The sequence below is a fragment of the Microtus pennsylvanicus genome, chromosome 9 (genome assembly GCF_037038515.1).
Source record: "Microtus pennsylvanicus isolate mMicPen1 chromosome 9, mMicPen1.hap1, whole genome shotgun sequence".
NCBI lineage: Eukaryota > Metazoa > Chordata > Mammalia > Rodentia > Cricetidae > Microtus > Microtus pennsylvanicus.
The window spans coordinates 18,551,178-18,571,989 of record NC_134587.1 but is presented as its reverse complement, the minus strand read 5'-3'; the positions used below and the strand labels follow the sequence as shown (position 1 = coordinate 18,571,989).

At 37.7% G+C, this 20,812-nt stretch overlaps 1 protein-coding gene across 3 annotated transcripts in view; it reads right to left on the bottom strand.

The window, feature by feature from the left end:
• Positions 1–20,812, bottom strand: part of Kcnh7 (potassium voltage-gated channel subfamily H member 7) — a 418,450-nt gene that overhangs the window by 22,768 nt on the left and 374,870 nt on the right. For 2 of the 3 annotated variants that reach the window (XM_075985029.1, XM_075985032.1), the window contains 3 exons: positions 10,770–11,022; positions 7,633–7,838; positions 5,796–5,877 (listed from right to left, as the gene is read on the bottom strand). In XM_075985029.1, coding sequence (XP_075841144.1) covers positions 5,796–5,877; positions 7,633–7,838; positions 10,770–11,022 — 541 coding nt within the window. The remainder of the gene's footprint in view (positions 1–5,795; positions 5,878–7,632; positions 7,839–10,769; positions 11,023–20,812) is intronic. The other variant, XM_075985030.1, reaches the window with a different exon arrangement.

The following is a 20,812-nucleotide window of genomic DNA, read 5'->3' as shown; positions in this document are numbered from 1 at the left end:
TCTAAACTATCATTTTTTTTCCCTTGCTTACCGTTTGCTACAAAGACAGAAAAGCAAGTTCTACAGAATTCAGTGGAAATCTTTATTTTTACTGCTAATCAGTAAAAAAGGGAGTGATTAAAAACAGGAAAGCAGAGATAAAGAGACATTAGCTGTAATTCAGAATTATTTGGTTTGTCTGTTAAAACTAGTGACATTTTTTTCTTCTAAGTAGAAAGAAACTTCTTAAAACTAAAAAACAAAATAAAACAGAAAGCCGGTTTAAGTAAAGTACCTAAGAGCATTTAGCACACAACAGATACTCAATGATTGTTTTATAAGTGAATGAGTGATTGACTTACATCTACAACATTGCTACAATTACTGACCTAATGGTCATCGATACTCCAATCATCTATTAGTGACTACTTTTTTTTTAAAATGCTGTCTACAGAAGGAGTTGAGCAGAACACTCTAAATATTTGATCATGTAAATTTTGTTGGTATATATACACACATATGTATGTGTGAATGCTTGGGTATGGAATAGTACTTTATGTACGCATACACACATATATACCAAAATACAACTATATATTTCCTAGTTTACTATCCACAATACTTTCTTCCTGTGTTAATCATGCCACTGTACTAGTATTGTATGTATTTTATTGTGTGCACATAATATTTTAAATGAACTATTCCCAAGACCCAATTCATCACTTTAGTAGACTTGAGAGTAAGCATAATCCAACTTTGTAGACCACTTAAGTGGAAGTGATTTTTTATTGTTTCCTTCATTAGTTTATTTTGCCCACCCATTGCAGTTTCCTTGGCAACAGAATACATCACTGAAGCATCATTTTGCTTCTTGTTTTATGTAGCAAGAAGAGGACCAGGAGAACCTTTATCCAGCAACAGATGGAAACAGGCAGAGACCTGCATCAGAGCACTGGACTGAGCTTCCAAACTCTAGTTGAAGAGTGGGAGGAGTAAGAATATTAGCAAAGAGGTCAAGGCCATGATGGGGACACCCACGGAAACAGTCTACCTGAGCTAATGAGAGCTCACCATCTCTAGCCTGACAGGGAAGGTACATGCATAGGTCCAAACTAGTCCCTCTGAATGTGGGTGACAGTTGCATGGCTGGGCCAGACTGCACGGCCACTGGCAGTGGCACCAGGATTTATCCCTACTGCTGGTACTGGCGTTTTGGAACCTATTCTCTTTGGGTGGATACCTTGCTCAGCTGCCTAGATATAGTAGGGAGGGTCTTGGATCTTACCCTCTCTGTGGAGTGGATGGGGGTGTGGGTGGGAGGGTTAAGTGGAGGGAACGGGAGGGGGGAGGAGTGGGAACTTGGTTTGGTATGTATAATGAAAAAAAATAGTTGTTTTCTTTTTTTTTTAAAGAAAATAAAAGATATAAAATAAAAAAGTAGATACTTCCATCTTGGGAGCTCTAACATCTCTACCTATGCTGATTGACCCTAGTCATGAGAGATCCTAGGTGCCTGTCTCCCAGAAGTTAAAGAAGGAATTAACCCCAACCTTCAGATCTGTTGTGACAATTCCTTCCTGTTGGGAAGTGGGTTCATTTTCTCAGAAGAAATCTGAAGCTCATGAAGACAAACTATCCACATCAACAAATTCCTTATGTTTAACTCAGCTTGGCAGAGGTCCTGGCCATTTTTTTTAAAAGATGCTGTTTGTGCATGATGAGGTGTACCTGCTAAGGGCTAAAACCTAAAATGTGTGAACATCTTGTTGAGAAGGCACTTGGAAAACAGACAGGATTCTACCTCTGTTTACCCATCTCCGATGCACAGACGCTTCTTGTCCCTGTTGTCTATGTAAGTTGATTTCATAAGACGTCAATGCTCTTGGAATACTACCTTCAAGGATCTGTGTCATAGAAGCAGTAAGGTAGCACTGTAATCATAGGTACATTCCCTGTGAAACTTCTAGCTTATTTAGCCCTGGGTTGATCAGTATTAGAGAATCCTCTGGAAATTCTCTACTACTGTACATTGGCCTGTTTTATGTGCTCCCCCCCCCCAGAAGACAATTTTATCTGACAAAATATGGGATGACTGGTCACCTAAAGAGTATTAGATTGGGGTGACAGGTACTAAATTACTCTCAGCAGAATTATGCACTTGCCAGCAGCAGCCTGGAATTCCAAAGGCTTTGAAAAAAGGCTGTGAAGCTCTGGATAATGGGAATTAATTGTATTTTCACATTGTTGAACTCATGGTAACATACTGGCGTGCTAGGAAACTTCAGAATGATACAGGAAGGCAAATCTCCTGCTATCTGCACTTTATATAAAACATCTCAGAAACTAAGGCTGTGATTAAAAGGAATGATTTCAACGTCAATAGAAATGTCTGGGTACACGAACCCTTGTGAATTGTGACCCGATTTCAGGGCCTTATCAGAAGATAAAAACGTGAGATTATTTGCCTTGAGAATGGGGAAACTGAACAAGATTGAAAGAGGATTTAATAAATCTTCAACCCTTTGGAGAACAATGGTACACAGGCTACACATTGCCAGGCTGTTCTCCATTTCCGGTGAGATAAAACCAAGAGATTAACACCAGGATGAGGGAGTCAGATTAACTCTATGGAAAAACAGCTTGACATCAGGGGTGCTGTTTTAGAAAACTCTACCAAGAAAATAAAGAAGGCCATTGCAGAAAATACTTCCTATTGGTGAGCAGTTTATGAAGTAGGTTAAATGATTCAACTATTGGTAAAAGACAACCAACATCTATCAGATGTGTTTTGTTTGAAGGCACCTAAAGTTTTGTAGAGATAAAAAAGAAACCAATTATGCCAGTAACCCGAGTACAGGGCACGGTTTGGCGATAACGCAAGAGGAATGCATATGGGGATTCATAAGAAAATTCCTGTGCATTTAAAGTGATCAAGAAAATGCTTGTTAAACAACACATCACAAACCACAAGTTTAGTGAATGAAAAACAGTCTGGTCTGGTTGTATGTGAAGGTTTCCTTGGAGCTATGGGTGTTCATATGTTTTAGGAAAAGTCTGACAATCTATCTCAAGGAATAACATATGCAAGAACACAGAAACAATGTACATAAAAGAGAGAAGAATTTAATTCACTACAAACAAATAGCAAGCTAGCAGGTGATATCTCCAAGGGAACAGAGTTAAAAAGAGAACTTGAAATATGAAGACAAAATGAAGGTGGAAAAGGGTTACTCAAATGCCATTTCATTTGTGTTTCTTCTCTTCCTCCTCCTCCTTCCAGTGGCTTCATCTGTTTTGAAAACTGCAATCCTCTTGCCTCTGGAGTACTTATGTTATGGAAATGTACAATTCTGCCTGGTTCATATGTAATTTCAATAGATAATGCTGTACATGCCCCTGAGTCACAGGGAACAAGTATATACCATTTTTATGAAGTTCACAATTCACAGGTAAACAACATTGAGCAGTAGTGTCTTAAATAACTATAACTGAAATAAAGGCTTGGAGGAGATGAGCCTCAGGGCAAAGGTGAGGAGTTCATGGGAATAATTAAGGGGAATTAAAATAGTATGAGATAAAAGTCTCAAAGAAGTCGAAAAAAAAAGCCAATTCTATTACCAATACACAGAACAGGAGACTCTGTTTTCTTTAAGGAAGAGTCATTGATAGATTACCCAATTCCCTTTAGTCAGTCCTCAGTAATAAAGAGACTCAATAGATTCTCTACAATGTTGTGTGTATGTTTGTATATGTATGTATATATGTATGTATGTGTATGTGTTATGTATCATCTATCTATCTATCTATCTATCTATCTATCTATCTATCTATCTATCTATCATCTATCTATCTATCTATCTATCTATCTATCTATCTATCTATCTATCTACCTATATCTATCATCTCTCATCTATATCTTATCTATGTCTATATGTATTAATAATGAAGAAGAAGTCATACATTTGAGAAGGAGTAGGTGCATTAGAAGAGTTGGGGTGGGAAGAAGGAGGAATAGAAATGTAAATAAAGTAATCATGTTTGAAATTCTCAAAATATATTTTAAAAGTTAGTAACAACAAATGAGTATACAAAATATGAAGTCCTTAGAAGAATTTAAATATACAGGTGAAATGAATGTAATTGGATTCAGAAAAAAATGTCATCAGTGTCCCAATGTGTAGAATAGATGAAAATAGAGTAAATTTTACAAGGAAAATGAGTTAGTTAAAAAGCTGGTTTAGTATTCTAAGGAGACAGATGATAATATTTAGACTCAATCGGGTGGAGGGGCTGTGGGAATGGAGATAAATGAACCAACGGACACTTAGGTTTGAGAGTAGAGATGGTGGAAATCTCTAATCAAGAATTAATTAGAAAAGTCTAATCAAGACTACAGTTTCTTCATAGCTCAAGAGAAGTTATAATCCTACATGTTTGTGGAACTGATTTGAATGGTGTGGGTGTGAACATTTGCAGAGCAACAGATATGGAGAGGGAGAGGAATTTCAAGGAAGCATTAGGGGATACCTTTGAGAGCTTAAGTAGTTTAATAAAAAGTTGGAGTCAAAATATGGAAGCTCATCTGGCCTGTGGTTTAAGATATTAATATGCACACTTCCCAAATGAGTACAGAATGAAATTAGAAGCATAGATGATATTAATCAGAGAAAGATTATATTACATAAAAAGAAAAGGAGGCGGAAGATATCTTAAGAAACTTTGGAGTCTGTGGAGAGAGCTCAGTTGATAAAGTCCTTGCTAACAGGCATGAAGCCATGAGTTTAATCTCTAGAACCTATATAAAAACTTTGAGATTGTGAGATGTGCATGTATTACAAAAAACACGGAGGCAGAAGATCCTGGAAGTTGACAGGCCAACATGTAACTTAGTTGAGAGAACCAAGCCAGTGAGATCCCATCTCAAAGGAAGAGGGAAAGACATCTGAGTTAGTTTTATGGCCTCTATACACATGTATACAAATGTGCGCATGCACCCCGATACCATGTGAACATGTATGCATACCAAACATACAAATACACACACAACAAAAAGAAACTCTAAGAAATAACAAGCCAGATGAGAATATGATATGAAGTTTATCTCCGGAGAATTTGTGAAGTTAGAAGGAAAATAGGAAGAGCGGAGAGCCACCGACACCAAGCAAAGACTATTCAATAGGAAGAATTGATCCAGGGTCAGGTGCTGCTGTAAGGCCAAATAGGAAAAGGCTAGAATGCTGGTGAGATCAGCAGGAGGCAAAGTGAAAGGTTTGTCGTGAAATCTTGGTCTCGTTGCCAGGCACACTTCTGCACACCTGTATCTGGGGTCCTACTGAAGTGTACTTGTTTCTGTTCCTGACTGAGAGTGGCTCCCCCTCCCTCCCTAATGAAGATGAGTACTATTTTGTGCCTTCATCCACATAATTGGTATGTGTGGTGCTTGCTGGCGAAGGGATTACACTCCTGACCTGAAATGAAAATTCCTCTTCCCAAAACACTCTGCTTCAAACTCTGAGTATATTTATTATCTATTATCAACTTGATTTTGCTTTCAATCAATTTTCCAAGTTTCTCTGTTGGCTGTCCTTGAAGACATGGAGTATTCATGAATTACATGAATGATGTAATTCAGACATAGCTACCCCGGAACAAAAACAATGTTTTTAGTTTGGGAATAAAAGTGATTCTCCCGACACTATCAAAGCATGAATTAGATATAACCTTGAAAAATCACAAAACTATAATGAGTATTTAAGCAAGAAGAGCTAGACACCGTGTGCTCTAGATAAAACTTTACAAATAGAAAGAATGATTACCTTTCTCGCCTTCACTTTCAAAGGACAGTCTTCTTCTTCGTAGTTTACAGGTGTCCCCTTCAGAATCATTTATGGATTGGGACTGCAGTGGAAAGTCAACCTTGTTAATGGAACTCAAAGAGGGATCTAGAAGGTTATGCTACTTGAGTATAATGTCTTACTGGTAAACTCTACTATATCACTTCGCAGCAACCACTTTAAATCTTAAGAATTATGTTTTGGCCAAGTAGTGATAGTAATTTTCTTGAAGGTCAGCTCTGAGTTGTAAAACAGACTGATAGAATAATTCTGGTAGCTTCGAGATTTGATTGGGGAAACCACGGTTTGTAAGAGTTATGGGCTAGGAATTTTAGGATCTGGCATTAGAATTTAGAAATAAAATAGTCCACAGAAGGGAGTATTTTGTATAATACGATCAACGTTTAAAATATTAACAATTTAGACAAGTAGAAGAATCTGTATTATTGCTAGCAAAATTTATGAATCAATTAACAGTAACTAGGATGTATATATTACTTAGTAATGAACATAAGGCTAAATTTTACAATCAATATATGATTGAAGACAATCGATACTATGATAAAAGACCTTTATTAGACTTGCTTCAGCTCCTCTTTCTCCTCTTTGAATGTCTGTACACCATCAGTCTTGTAAATCAGAGCAGAAATTCCCTGCGTTGTTCATCTGGTTGCCATATGAATTTCAGTACAATGGAGTCACCTGAGGCTCATAGTTGCATTTTAGGTAAAACCAGAATGAGGTTGATGCTCTCTGACTGAGGTCACAATAAAGCATTCAGTAAGACTATTCTGAGAACATATGTCTAAGAACTGGAGACTTTTTACTGTAAGTTTTAGGTTTTTTTTTTTTTTTTGTTTGTTTGAAAAGAAGTTAGCTCAGTAAGCTGAATTAGAACACTGAATGGCCACCCGGTGACCCTAGAATCTGCTGTTTCTTAAGCCTCTCAGAATGCCTGGTGATGACTACAACTCCATGGAGACTTAAGTCTAACATCTTTTGCCTAAATATTGACCTAGGGAATTCTTCCATAGAACACATTAGCTCATAAATAAATACACTGGGCAAGTACCAAGTGCTCAATGTTTGATGTATGATAAAAGGGCATTTAGAAATAAATGGACTTTCTGAAACTTGGCAAATTAACCCAGTAACAAATTGTGAGCTATGATGTAAGTTGTCCTTCCACAAGACAAGACTAGCTTATCGATCAGAGTTCACAGTGGAGCACAGTAAGAGCCCCACTCGCGAAATCATTAAAGGTTGGGTAATGCGCAGAATTAAACATAAAATATTATTTCTATTAGACAATATTTCATTCATTCCATAGCCTATATTTTGACTCTATTGTAAGAGTTAATTAATTCATACTTCATTAACTTGAAAGTTGAGTTTAGTATTAATCTAAACTTTGATAGGTCTAATATTTTCAGCGTTGCAGAAAATCAATAGCAACTGATATGGTAGGAATAACAGATGAGATAATATTTCATTCCCTATCTATGTAAGATAAACTCCTTTAGGGGATTTTAAAAATTACTAGAAACCACTCATTTTCCTACAAAAACTCTAATGTAAACCAAGACACTAAGAACTTCTAAAAGGTCAAACTTAATTGACCTTTCAAAAATTATTCACCACCTTTTAATACTGAATTCTTGCCATATAATTTATTAATTTCAACATTCAGCTGGTCTCTTTCTCTCAGTATTTAATATTGATGAATTTTTGTTGCAGCGTTTTGTTTGTTGTTTTCAGAAGCACTTGGCAGATCTATGAATGACGTTTCAGACATGGGAAGGTCATCAGTGGGGCTTACCTTTGCACTCTCGTGTCTCAGGTTGAAAGTCAGTTCTAGATTCGTCAGAAAGTGGTCGGAGAACTCGGGATACATATCCAAGACCTCCAGTAAGTCTTCTCGCTGGATCTTATGCAGGTCACAGTATGTGAGTGCTCTCACGTCTGCATTAGACTTGCCAGGCTTGGCATAAAGATGAACCATTTCTCCAAAGATGTCATTTTTTCCTAAAATAAACCAAAAAAGAAGAAGAAAGAAAAGGAGGAAGAGGAAGAGATTTAATGTTTTATTTATAAAAGTAGAAAGGGACACCAACCAACTGCCTAATCGTTGAACCAAAGATTACAAATGTAAGATCCCATACCTGCAGGAGCATGGAGAGCAACATTCTATGTCTTGACTGATTGTGCAATGACGAGTGAAACTTTGTTCTTCTTAAAAGTCTTGGGTACCATTATAATCTCCTTCATTTCTTTACTTAGGTTCTTTTGCTAAGCATGTAAGATCTAGAGGATGCTTTTGTTTTGTTACACTCCTGAGTGCTAGCTGTGGATCTCGCCATATGGTTTTCTAAATATACTTTCAGGTAGAAGTGTTCTGATGGTGTCAGTCCAGGAATATGAGAGGCTGAAATGAGCTGGATTTCTGTTCTTTCTGTTCAGCCCTATCATGTCCAGAGCTTTTGCCAATTGACAGCTCCATCATTCCTCAGCCCTCACAGATATGGACAAGTGATATCAACACACCTTGCTTCCTCAAGTTACCAGTTTTGAATCTGCCTTTAAAGTATTTGTCCATTTGTTTAAATAATGACTTCTACGTACGTCACCCACAGACATAGTCAGGGCTTTGGTCACTTGCTCTTTGCTCTGAAAATTTGTTCCCATTGTACTTCTACAATTACTAGGATTATTTCAGTATTGGATTCTGCCTAACCATGTGCTGTCTACTTTCAGTTTTATTCAATGACAAGAGTAAGAATAATCGATAATTTCTGACGACCATGTAGGTGCCATGTTTATGTCAAATGTTTATGTATATTACATATATGTATGCTTACACATATGTATGTATATGATACTCAAAAATAATTTTGTGAAGATGTGATTATTATAAAAATCTATAAATGCTGAAACAAAATTAAAGAGGTAAACTGAATATCGTAAGGTCCATTTCTCAGTTGGGTGAAATGGAGGAAGGAAAAGTAGCCAGGATTAAAACCCATGCATTTTGACACCATAGTCAATATCCTTACCTGCCCAGGATATCAAACCTCCCAATAGTTCTCAAAATTTCATGGCCATTTTTCTGTTTCTGAGTATCAAGGTATTCACATGGTATATACCTTTAGTCAATATTGGTAGACTACTTGATGAAGTCACTTTTGAAGGTCATTAGTAGCAATGCAAAATGGCACTTTCTTCACATTTCTAAAGGTTCTTTTCAGATTAAGGATACGCATAAAGTATGCATTTATGTTTGCTTCTGGTGGATTACCACATCTGTCTTCCAATTTAGGGAGCTATCAAGGATGTTTAAACAATAAAGTTCCAACAAGTGAAAAGTGCTGGGACATTATTTTAAATGAGAATTTAATAAGGAAAAGTCAAATACCATATACTAATAATTAGAGAGAAGTCATTAGGCATAGTTTAAATAAATACTTATTAGACTTTGAGAACGTAATGAATAGCAATAATTTTTCAAATGCTAACATACATGGAAATTGGGACAGCAAAGGAGAAGCTTTTGCAAGTCTTTAGATTGGATGGCTTTGTTTAGATAATTATTATATGACTCTGAACTGTATTTGCATGGGGTTTATATTTTAATTATCTTCTGTGAATATAGATGAGCAAGAAGGAAGCCCCATGATGCTGAACAGCATTCTATACTCACAGTAGTCTAAGCACAGAAGCGAGTTGTTTTGCACACAGATGCCAGGACAGGCAGGCATCAAGATCAGCCTCTGCTTTCCTTGGTAAGACACCAAGGAAAGCTGTCAATGTCAAAAGCAGTGAAAACTTTCTTTTGATAAGTGGCCTTGAGGTGACTTAGGATGCTTTTATTCCATGACTCTTTATTGGTTTAGAAACCAAATAGTGTACCTTCTCCATCTGTGAATTTTTTGACCGCAATAATAAGGAAATTATCAAAATACCAAGGGAATCACTTAAACTTCTTTGTTTGTGTAGGGCATCTAACGATCCATGCTTTGGGTCTGTCTAACAACAAACAGATAAAACCGTGAGTTTATAATGATCAAATGTGAGAACTGAGAACTGAGTGAAAAGAAACCATTCAACTGACAGAGACTGAACAGTAGATGAACTTTGGCCTTGACTCTGCTGGGCAAGAATCTACCTCCCACTTATGCCTCTAGTGCTGTATGACTGCTTATCAATGAAACAGTGTATTAAATCTATGAGAAAACTGAATTTCCATAGACACTGTGGGGAAAGGGAGTTTTGATCTTGCAGCTATATGATCAGAAAGCAGGCGAATAGAATTGGCTTTTTCTGTTCATCTCTCCATTACCCTAACAGTCCAAAGAAATACTATGAATTCATATAAGCAGGTTCATTTTTAAAGAGACAGAGCGAACTAAACATGAGTGTTCCTTTACGCTCAAACCCATGTTTCACTCATTTTGTAGTCTCTCAACTCACGTCCTAATGTTAAATGCACCGCTTCACTCTGTTAAGTCAGGACCCCAATTTCTTTTCTAAGGGTTTAATAAATAGCAGGTAAATGAAATTCATGAAACGATAAACTTAGCTCATATTACTGTAGGCACATGCTAATTAGTATGTCTACAACACTGAGGAGTTCATATTAAGATGCTAAAGGATCAACCATGAAGCCAAGATCTCACATGAAAAGGAAAATGTCGACTGTTTTTTTATATTTAGCTTCAAATGTCTAAGTAGCTGCCAACAGTTGAAGAGAATCACGAGAATGTTTGCATATTACACAAAAATTGAGACGTTAAAATACATTTTAGCAAGGTTAATTTGATATAAAATGAATTGAAATAAAGCTCTGAAAGGATCGGTGTTGTCGTCCTTAACCAATCGGTCTGTTAGTCTGTCATTGCAAACTAATGTTTGCAACAACTCCCAGCTGAAGATGTCATTGGTCCTGGCTGAAATACTCACCGAGAATAGCTACCACTATGTCATCCTTGAGGATTTCTATGGAGCCTCTGGATAAGAAGTACAGTGCAGTTAGGACATCCCCACAGTGAACCAGGGTGTCTCCTGGAGGCGCGTGGGTGGTTTTGAACTTCATTGCCAAAGCTCTAAGGCAGCCTTTACTTGCTCCTCGAAAGGCTTTGCAGTTTTGCAGCAAAGTCTGGTTCAGATGCAGGCAAATGTCAGCTTGTAAACACTCTGGGAATCCCTTTAAGACCTGAAATGAAAAAATAAAGAGTTTGATACTACCAGAACACCAGGCACTTCAGCTTGAAATCAAGTCTATTTCTTGCTCACAGATCTGAAGATGCAGTAATTCTTATGAGGGAGATTTTATAATGCAGCTAGTTTGCTTCCCTTAATGAATATTTGGTCTGCTAAACATGTCAGAAGTTTTCGCTCTATATTGTTCTGTGAATTAACTGCAGACATTCGATTCAACCCAAGTGCTGTCTCATTAAAATGTTATGCCTACACATTTCACATTACTTCTTGCCTGCCTTAGGTTATTCAGTATCATATTGTGCATAGATTAATGCAACAATCAAAAGGACACTGGTAAAAGTCAATATTCAAAAAGTCAAAAATCGAAAGATGAGAAACTTTTTGAAAGAATTTTAAATCAATTTAAATTGTCACCATGAGTGTACATCTAATCTGATGCAGCTTTGCTATTTGCATATGTCATAACCGATGAAATGTTTAATCAACTGTATTTGGAATAATCATATTTCTATAGACATTTTCTTTTTGAGTCAGGGTTTCTCTGTAGCTTTGGAGCCTGTCCTGGAACTAGCTCTTGTAGACCAGGCTGGACTTGAACTCACAGAGATCCACCTGTCTCTGCCTCCCAAGTTCTGGGATTAAAGGCGTATGCCGCCACCGCCCAGCTCTATACACATTTTTATAATAAATGTTTGGAGAAACACTGAAAATAAAAGAAAGGAGAGCAGTTGATGTACTTTGAAAGTAAAGTTTAATTTTTTTAGTAATAGAAATGGTGCTACTTTTGAAAACTCACTGGTTAATTTAAAACCTAAGGTACAGAATAACCAATAATTTCTGATAAATGTCCCATAGTTTGAATGGAATAACATGCTATTTTTGCAAAGTTATCTGTATGTAATGGGTCGGGGCACTCTTCTTTAACTCTTTCCATCTTATTCTCTGGGGCATCACATGCAGACTTTAGTTTTTATACTGACTTTCCCCGCAATTATGAACAGGATACTTTAGGGCAGATGGACCCATTGAACAGAACAATTTACAGGGTAATAATGCATTTAGAGACTTTTCTTTCTCTGATTTTTATTGGTTCAACTTTAGCATATAATTTAATATAACCAAAACCATCATAAATTGGCAATAAGACAATTCAAGTGTATTTAGTCCAGAAAGAAACTTTGTATTGAATTATATTTGAGTCAAGCTATGATTGTCAGTGTCTGAAATATAAAACAACTTGAGTGATCCGACTTCTACGAAGCTACCCTGTGATGTTGCTGCTGAATTGACTACGGCATACCATGAAAAGATCTTTAACACCTGTGAAGCACAGCAGCCACGTTTTTGTTATTGTTTTAATGATCAACAGAGAGTAAAGTGTATTTTGGAAGAAAATCTAGGAAATTAAAAATTTTTATAAAATTTGCCACAATTAGACTCTTGTGCAAGTCACTTCACCCATCCACGTTTTTTTTTTAAGATTAGAATCTTCACAGTACCGAATTAGTTATGTTACTGATAAATAGTGTGCCAGCTATCCAATTCTGCTTACTCAGCTCTACGCTGCCAACACTTTCAGCCTGAAAGTTTTCGGGTCCAGTAGAATTCAAGCCTTCCTCTTGTATGAGTTTCTGGGCATGCATCATCTAACTTCTTCTTACTACAACTTCAGCTTCCATCAACCTGAGTAGACCCCACCCAGTGTTCTGCTTGGACTAAAGACCTCTCTAATATAACCTGTCTCATATTGCCTAGTCCTGTCTCTGAAGCCTAGGAGTTTTATTTTACTCTTATGGTGCCTTACATAAGTTAAGGTTTCTTCAGAGAACCAATGCATGACCACCCTTTTCCATCACCTATAATGGAAATTATTGCTTTGAATTCTTTGGCAAGTTGTGTCAAGCTGCAGATGACCTTAGTTTGAACCACTGGTTTCTGAATGAAAAATCATTTTCATTGGAGAGTCTATAGGAGAAAAACACCAGTGTTCACTGGCTTCTCCATGCGTCTTTGAAAGCCACTTTTGGAATCCCAGCCTAAATCTTTTTTTTTTTTTTTTTTTTTTTTTTTTTTTGGTTTTTCGAGACAGGGTTTCTCTGTGGTTTTGGAGCCTGTCCTGGAACTAGCTCTTGTAGACCAGGCTGGTCTCGAACTCACAGAGATCCGCCTGCCTCTGCCTCCCGAGTGCTGGGATTAAAGGCGTGCGCCACCACTGCCCAGCTAAGCCAGCCTAAATCTTAAATGACCCTGCTAGGATATAGATGGATAGAACACTACGCCAAGCAAAAGCTGGACCTTTCCTTTTAAATATAGTTGACAAAATATCTTGTACTTCACACAAATGGAGGAGGGTACTCATCCTGTACAACTGCCATGTGTTTCTGGCACATTCCTTGAACTACCCCTGACTATCGTCAACCCATTGTGTTTCTGTGTGTCTGGTCATGTGTGTGTTGGCATGGTTTGAGTTGGAAGACAGAGAAGAGTGAGCGATGGCATTTCCATCTTTAAATTTGTCAATGAACTACACAGTTGGATGCAAATGGACTGACATTCCTGACCCTTTACTTGCCGATTCTAAGTTTGGGGGTTATTTATCTTCTCTGTGACTTGGTACCTTAGTTTTCAAAATTGAATAAATAACATTTGCTTCACAGGTTGTATACTGATGTTTGTGAAGCATAAAGTTGATAGTCAATTTTTCAATATATTTTTGAATTTTTTTTTCGAGACAGGGTTTCTCTTTGGTGCCTGTCCCGGAACTAGCTCTTGTAGACCAGGCTGGCCTCGAACTCCCAGAGATCCACCTGCCTCTGCCTCCCGAGTGCTGGGATTAAAGGCGTGCGCCACCACTGCCTGGCTGGATTTTTTTATATTTTTGGATTTTTGAAAAAAAACAAACAAAAAAACTGAATGCATATCTGCCCCCCCCCCAATAACAGATATGTTCTCTTTAACTAGTATTTTTTTTCCTCTGTTAACTGAGCAGAGCTTAAAGGCTTTGCATTCTAGGCATCAATACTTTGTAGATCCCATCCCACAACATTTCTCTGTAATTCAATTTCCTATGTCTTCTGAAGTGTTCTGGCTCGTGTGAACATAAGCTTTCACTGGTACTTGTCTTAAATTTATCCTGAAAGTAGGTGGTTAAAGAAATACAACTATATTTTAGAATCCAAGTCTTCTTGGAACTCCTCACAGAACGTGGAGCCACTTGGGAAAGTTTCCAGTCTAAATGGTCTACTTTCAGTCTTCATTCTGCTAGACCGGAGTCTGCTGATAAGGACCGCATTCAGCTTGAGATGCCATAGAGCTCTGCTTTCACAGGTGGTGATTATATAGACATCACAGAAAAGTTACCCATACACATTTGTGATCATAACCCTTACCTGACTTTCTTAACTATCCTAATTTGATCTGTTGCTCAAGGAAAACTGAGTAAGACTTGAAATTCGCTTGTTGGATCTCAAGGTAGCCCATCGTTTGGATTCCCAAGTAGGTCAGTGGCTTTAGAATTTGTGATTAACTTTGGGAAAGAATTTTTTTTTAAATGGAGAGTTAACAGTTTGGAACATTAAAAAGTATATTTTTACCTAATGTGGGAAATAAGAGGTAGTTTCAAGTAGGTCAAGACACCTCGTTCACTATTTCCATCTGGGTTGCCTTCTTCCTTTCCTACCTATTATTGTACAATTTTTTTCTGTGTTTATTTCCTCTGTTAAATTTCCTGAAGTAGAATATTTTCATTTACCACTGAACTCTGACATCTTAGCAGGCCTTGCAGATATAGATGAAGAAAATTGGAATGTAAAATAGCTAACTACAAATCAGGATATAAGCTTGCTTGATGACAGTTACAGCCATAACCCCAGTGCCCTGCATTCTTGGCCGAGTTGTGGTGCTGCAAAGGTACACGTCACTGTCTGCTGTGCATCTGGAGCTATTGTTTTACTGAGTGAATTCAGTTTTAAAAACCAAGAAGTGTCCACCACTGTCAGCCTCATGGCCTGCGCCTTAGAAAGACAGTTCTCATCTTTTAAGCATGCATTCATTCACATACTTACTCATTTAAATACTTAAATATCACCAGGTTCAAAAGAATCATAATGAATAAAGCATGTTTTGAAAATGTACTAAGTCTTCGTGACAGATTAAACACAGTTCTTACAGGTCTAATCAGAATTGGTTACACTGTCCTCATGTTGAAGTCAGACATTTGTTATAAATAATAGTGGATATTCATGGAACCTCAAGTAGCAGTTAATTTGAGGTGAATTAAAGTCCTAATCTCATTTTTTCTAACTCTACTTCTGCACGGCATATTTTTAAGACTTGATGAAGTTCCAGAAAACTCTTCTCTATGTTGAAAGGAATCACACACGTTTACTATGTGTGATGCAAAGCCATTTGTGTTTTGCCTTCTCTTTGCTTGGATTTATGTGAACAAAAATCTGTGAGTCTTATAATGAAATGATAACTTGTTCAAGACTTTTCTCACTTCAGTCTGAAATACTTGCTGCGATAGTTATAAAATTTTTGTAGTTTACTGTTTGTGGGCCCCAATGTAAAGACCGTTGGACAGGGAAAACCTACTAATAACACTTCAGCATTGTTAAAGTCGTTTTTAAAAGCCACACAAAACAAAGGGTGGACAACAATATTATCTAACAAATATCTATGAACTGTGATCAGTAGTTAATTCAGAAGCATCAGATCTCATGGTAGAGCTCCCTAATAGGTGTATCTGCTAACACACTTGTAATGTCATGACAATACATTCTTGCTATTTGTACTTAAATTGTACAAGTAGTATAGCTTTACAGCTGAGTACATGCTGATATTGATGCAGGTCTATTGCTTGATATAAATGCTAGTCAAAATGATAGACAATTTTAAATGAGTAAATCCTTCTATATAAGTTTTCAAATCAATGACAGTAAAACATTTGTACTAGGTATTGGTTCACCAAGGAAAAAGAAGTTTGATCAATTCCAATAACAATAAAATTAAAAACCTTTGTCATTGGTATCCTGAATAGTTTTATATCATCTCGACACAAAGTAGAGTCATCAGAGAGGAGGAAACCTCAATTGAGAAAAATACCTCAATAAGATCAGGCTATATGCAGGCCTAGAGGGTGTTTTCTTAATTAGTAACTGATGTGGGAGAGCCCAGTCCATTGTGGGCGTCACCAGTTCTGGGTTGGTGGTCTCAGTTTCTATAGGAGAGTAGGCTGAGCAAGCCTTAAGGAGCAAGGCAGTAAGCAGCACCTCTTCATGGCCTCTGTGTTAGCTCCTGCCTTCAGGTTCTTGCCCTGTTTGAGTTCCTGTCCAGACTTCATACAGTGATAAACAGCGATTTGGAAGCATAGGTCAAATAAACCCCTTTCTCTTCAATTTGCTTTTGGTTCTGGTGTTTCAACACAGCAATGTAACCTGAACTAGGGCAATCAGTTTTGGTTAGCGGCATCGAGTGAACAAACATTTCTAATCAGGGAAATTGTCAGAAAAAAAAGTTAGGATATGTCATTATTACATCATTTTTCATGACAATAGAATATATATATATTTTCTTAATAACATTTTACCTGATAGAAAAATATTTCTAAATTAAGACATAGTGTATTGGCCGTAAACTATTGCTCTTTCCTTAGATGTGAGGCTTAAGATTGAACATTTGCTGCTTTCTGTCTCTGTCTGAGACTGTCTCATGATGAGTACATTTTCCAAATTCTGTTTAAAGAGTGCCAATACATAAGTTTCTGACCCCAAACACTTTTCAGCCTTCTTTATGTTTTGAACCCCTAAATTTACTTTTTTAAAGAAACCAAATCTGTTCCCCAGCACATATCGTTATCCTGTATCCTGTAGTACAGAGGTTGATCTGTGTTCTAACCAGGGGCTTTTCACTCATTTCTGCTAGTGATAATGCAGAAGGGAGCATTCCCCAAGGCAGGCCGAATAGAGAGCACATTTAGGCAGCCTGACTGTGGCAAATGGTTCCCTAAATAGCAGATTAATCATGTGGACAACTTCGGTGGCTGAGTTAACTGTCATTAGAAAATGTCCTAGGGAAATTTTTTGGGTCATTAAATATACTTAAATCTTGACAAATTAGGATTAATCAAAACACAAATTAGCACTCCCTATGAACCTCCAGCATGATTATCAAATACATTATGCAAGTAATATGCTAAATCTTAAGTCTCTGCCCTGGAGTACAGCTTTACCATTTGAGAACATCTCCTGACTCTGGCAGAATTGCTATTTTTATGTGGGCATTCAGCTTCTTGATAAATCTTTAGCACCTGTGAACTCATGAACCTTACATTATGTTCTTTGTGGAAGCTAATGTCTTAACATAATGCATTTTGTAATCTCTAGATCATTCCATATTGTATCATTTCTATCGTTAGGCACCAAGAAATAGGAAACAAATTCATTCTATGTTTCCTTGGTGGCTACATGGTGATTACTACATTTTAACCACTGATTATAATAGTAAACCCTTAAGTAGGTTTAGCAACACACATACACATTAATTACCCCAGTGTGAAGCTCATATTGCTTTGACATCTACATTTTTTTATTCTACCTCCATGTGGCTGTTAAAAATAAGGAACTATTTTAATATATAAGACCGTCAGGCCTTGCCAGACCATTGAGAAAATTAGAGAATTGTGAATTCAGGAATGTGGAAATATTTATAAACACTGAAATAATACATTAATGTGTTTCGTGTAACCTGTCCACATTTAGCACATGGTTTGTATTTACTCAAGATACAAAACCTTATTATACTTGGACATGGCTAAAAAAGTAGAAAGTCATGAAACAGTTTTGGCTCCACCAATGATGCCTAAAAAAATAAAAAAAAATAAAGAGCATTCTCTTCCTGTATCCTCTTCCTTTCCAACTAGCAGCATTGCTATGACTTCCTTTTAGAGGAACACTTAAACTTCAACATGACTCAATGAAGACAGGGTTAACAGTGATGTGTGGGCAGAAGCGAATCTCTGCTTTTCTTCATCATCCAGGCTCTGGAGTCCTTTTTGTTAGATCAGTAAAAACTTGGCTTACAAGGAGTGTCTCGGGATTTGCAGTGCGATCTCAAAAGGAACTCTAAAAACGATTCAGATTTCTAGAGGCTACAAGAAGGACCTACAGCCTCAGGATTAGATTCCGAGTCTCCCCCTTTTAATCCTTGCATAGTTATTTGAGAGAGATCGTAGGGGAAGGGACGAAAAGAACAGAACTGGAGCCCCTTCTTCTAGCTGCACTGCAGCTAGTTCTTTCTGAATTGATTGATTGTGGATGACCCGATCTTTCTCACAGAGTAGGGGAAAGGGAAATGCAGTCGGACAGGTTCAATGATATAAAGTATCACATTGCATCTAAAACGCTATCTTGAGTTTGAGTCAAGTTTTATGATCCTGGAAAGATTTCTCATATGCTATATTTCAGAACCAAATTTCCTCAACATTATGTGAAGCAACAGAGTGGCAGTAGCCTCCTTTTACAAACATAAAAGCTAAGACACCACACATTAGAGAACTCTGTTTGAGGGAGCACTGAGACTTGTAACGTAGTCCGGAATTCACCTAGTTTTATTTAACTGTCTTTCAAGTTGGACTTCTAACGTTGCTCGCAGTATGAGAAGACAAATGTCTTTTCCACTCATTTTCAGTAATTGGTTTTGTAGATAATAAAGGATTGAGATCCCAAGTAGATGTTCTCTTCATTTTGTATGAGAGGGGTGATGTATTCTTCAAAATATTAAGATAGATGAAAATATAATTCATTGCTTTGTAGGAAAAATAAAAACCCATATTGACAATTGTTTAACTTATTATAAAGTAGTAAAAGCTTTAAAACAAAATGTACTGTCTTCATAGCTCAGATTCCCTTCCCATAAAATGTCCTGGCTGTTATCTGGAACCCTGATGTCAGATCTCTGCACATTTCTGCTCCGACTAAGCAAGCCCATTGCCTATGTTCCAGTGGTTGACTTTTTTTCCAGCTTCACATGTTGGTCAAACTACATAATTCAGTAATATAATACAAAAAATCCATGGCACTTAGAAAAAGGAGGGATAGTCCCTCTTTCTTAAACTATATAGTAAGGCAAATAATTTGGAAAGTTTAATAATAATGAGCCATTTCAAAACTGAAATCAGAATGGGAACTGGAGGGATCAGGTTGTGAGAAGATGGAGGGAGAGAGAACTGGGAGACACAACTGAAATGGGGGGCATTTTAGAGACATGGTAGAAACCTAGTACAATGGAAACTCCTAAGAATCTACAAGGGTGACCCTAGCTAAGACTCCTAATAATGAGGCAATTGGAGTCTGAAGCAGACAGCTTCTGTAACCAGGCAAGGATCACAGTGTAGGGATTGGGACACCAACCTAGCCACAAAACCTTCGACCTACAATTTGTCTAGTCTGCAAGATATACTGGGGTAAAGGGGGCGCAGAACTTATGAGAGTGCCTAACCAATGACTGGTTCAACTTGAGACCTATGCCAGAGAGGGAGCACAGGTCTGACACTCCCTGGAGGGTCAGAAACTAGAGGCTGGATAGCCAAGAGACCAAGGATAGAGTCAAAATCACTGGGGAAACAAAGAGTGAATGAAATGATTCCTGATGATATTGTGCTATACTAGTACACCGGAGTCTAACACAATCGTCATGAGAGGGGCTTCATCCAGCAAAGGATGGAAACAGATGGAGCAACCTGCAGTCAAACATTAGGCAGAGCTTGGGGAATCCTACAGAATCAGGGAAGGAAGGATATTGGAGTTAGAGGGGTCAAGGACACCACAAGAAAACTCTCAGAATCAACTAACCTGGACTCATAGGGTCTCACAGAGACTGAACCAACACAATCCCGGACCTAGTCCCTCTGTGTATATGTTATGGTAGTTAGGTCTTCTTGTGGAACTCCTAATTGTTGGAACAGTGACTGCCTCTGACTCTTTTGCCTTCTTTTGGGACATTTTTACTCCTACTGTGTTGACTTTTTAAAATACCTGGGGGAGGGGCCCAGTCTTATTGCAATGTGATATGCCACCTGCACTGGGTAGGCTTTGTGTGTCAACTAGACACAAGCTAGTTATCAGCAGAAGGAGCCTCAGTTGAGGAAATGCTTCAATGAGATCCAGCTGTAGGGCATTTTCTCATTTGGTAATCAACAGGGGAGGGTCAAGCCCGTGGTGGATGGTATCATCCTTGGGCTGTTGGTCCTGAGTTCTTTAAAAACAAAACAAAACAAAACAACAACAAAAAAACAAACCAACAAAAACCAGGAAGTAACATCCTTCTATGTTCTTTTCATCAGCTCCCACCTTCAGGATCCTGCCCTATTTAAGTTTCTGTCCTAACTTCTTTAGTGATGATCAGCAATGCTGATCAGTGTAAGTCAAATACCTCCCCTGGCTACCAACTTGCGTTTTGGTCATGGTGTTTTATTGCAGTAATAGAAACCTCAACTAAGACACCATGCCTATCCTCCTCACATCCATATCTATCCATCAAAAGAAAGGAAAAATAAAAACCATGACAGATCCGAAAATAGGAAACATCCATCAGCTTTTTGTCCCCTTCCAACAGTAAGTGTGGGTATAGTAATTCTGTTAAGAAGAGGAAGAATGAAAGGGCAATGCTAGGTTATGACTGCGAGGAAGGTCAGAGTGCAGGCCAAGTGCAGGAATTATGAATAAGAACAGAAAGAGGACATGCTGCTTCATTGATTTGAATTTCACAGACTGGCACGGTTGATG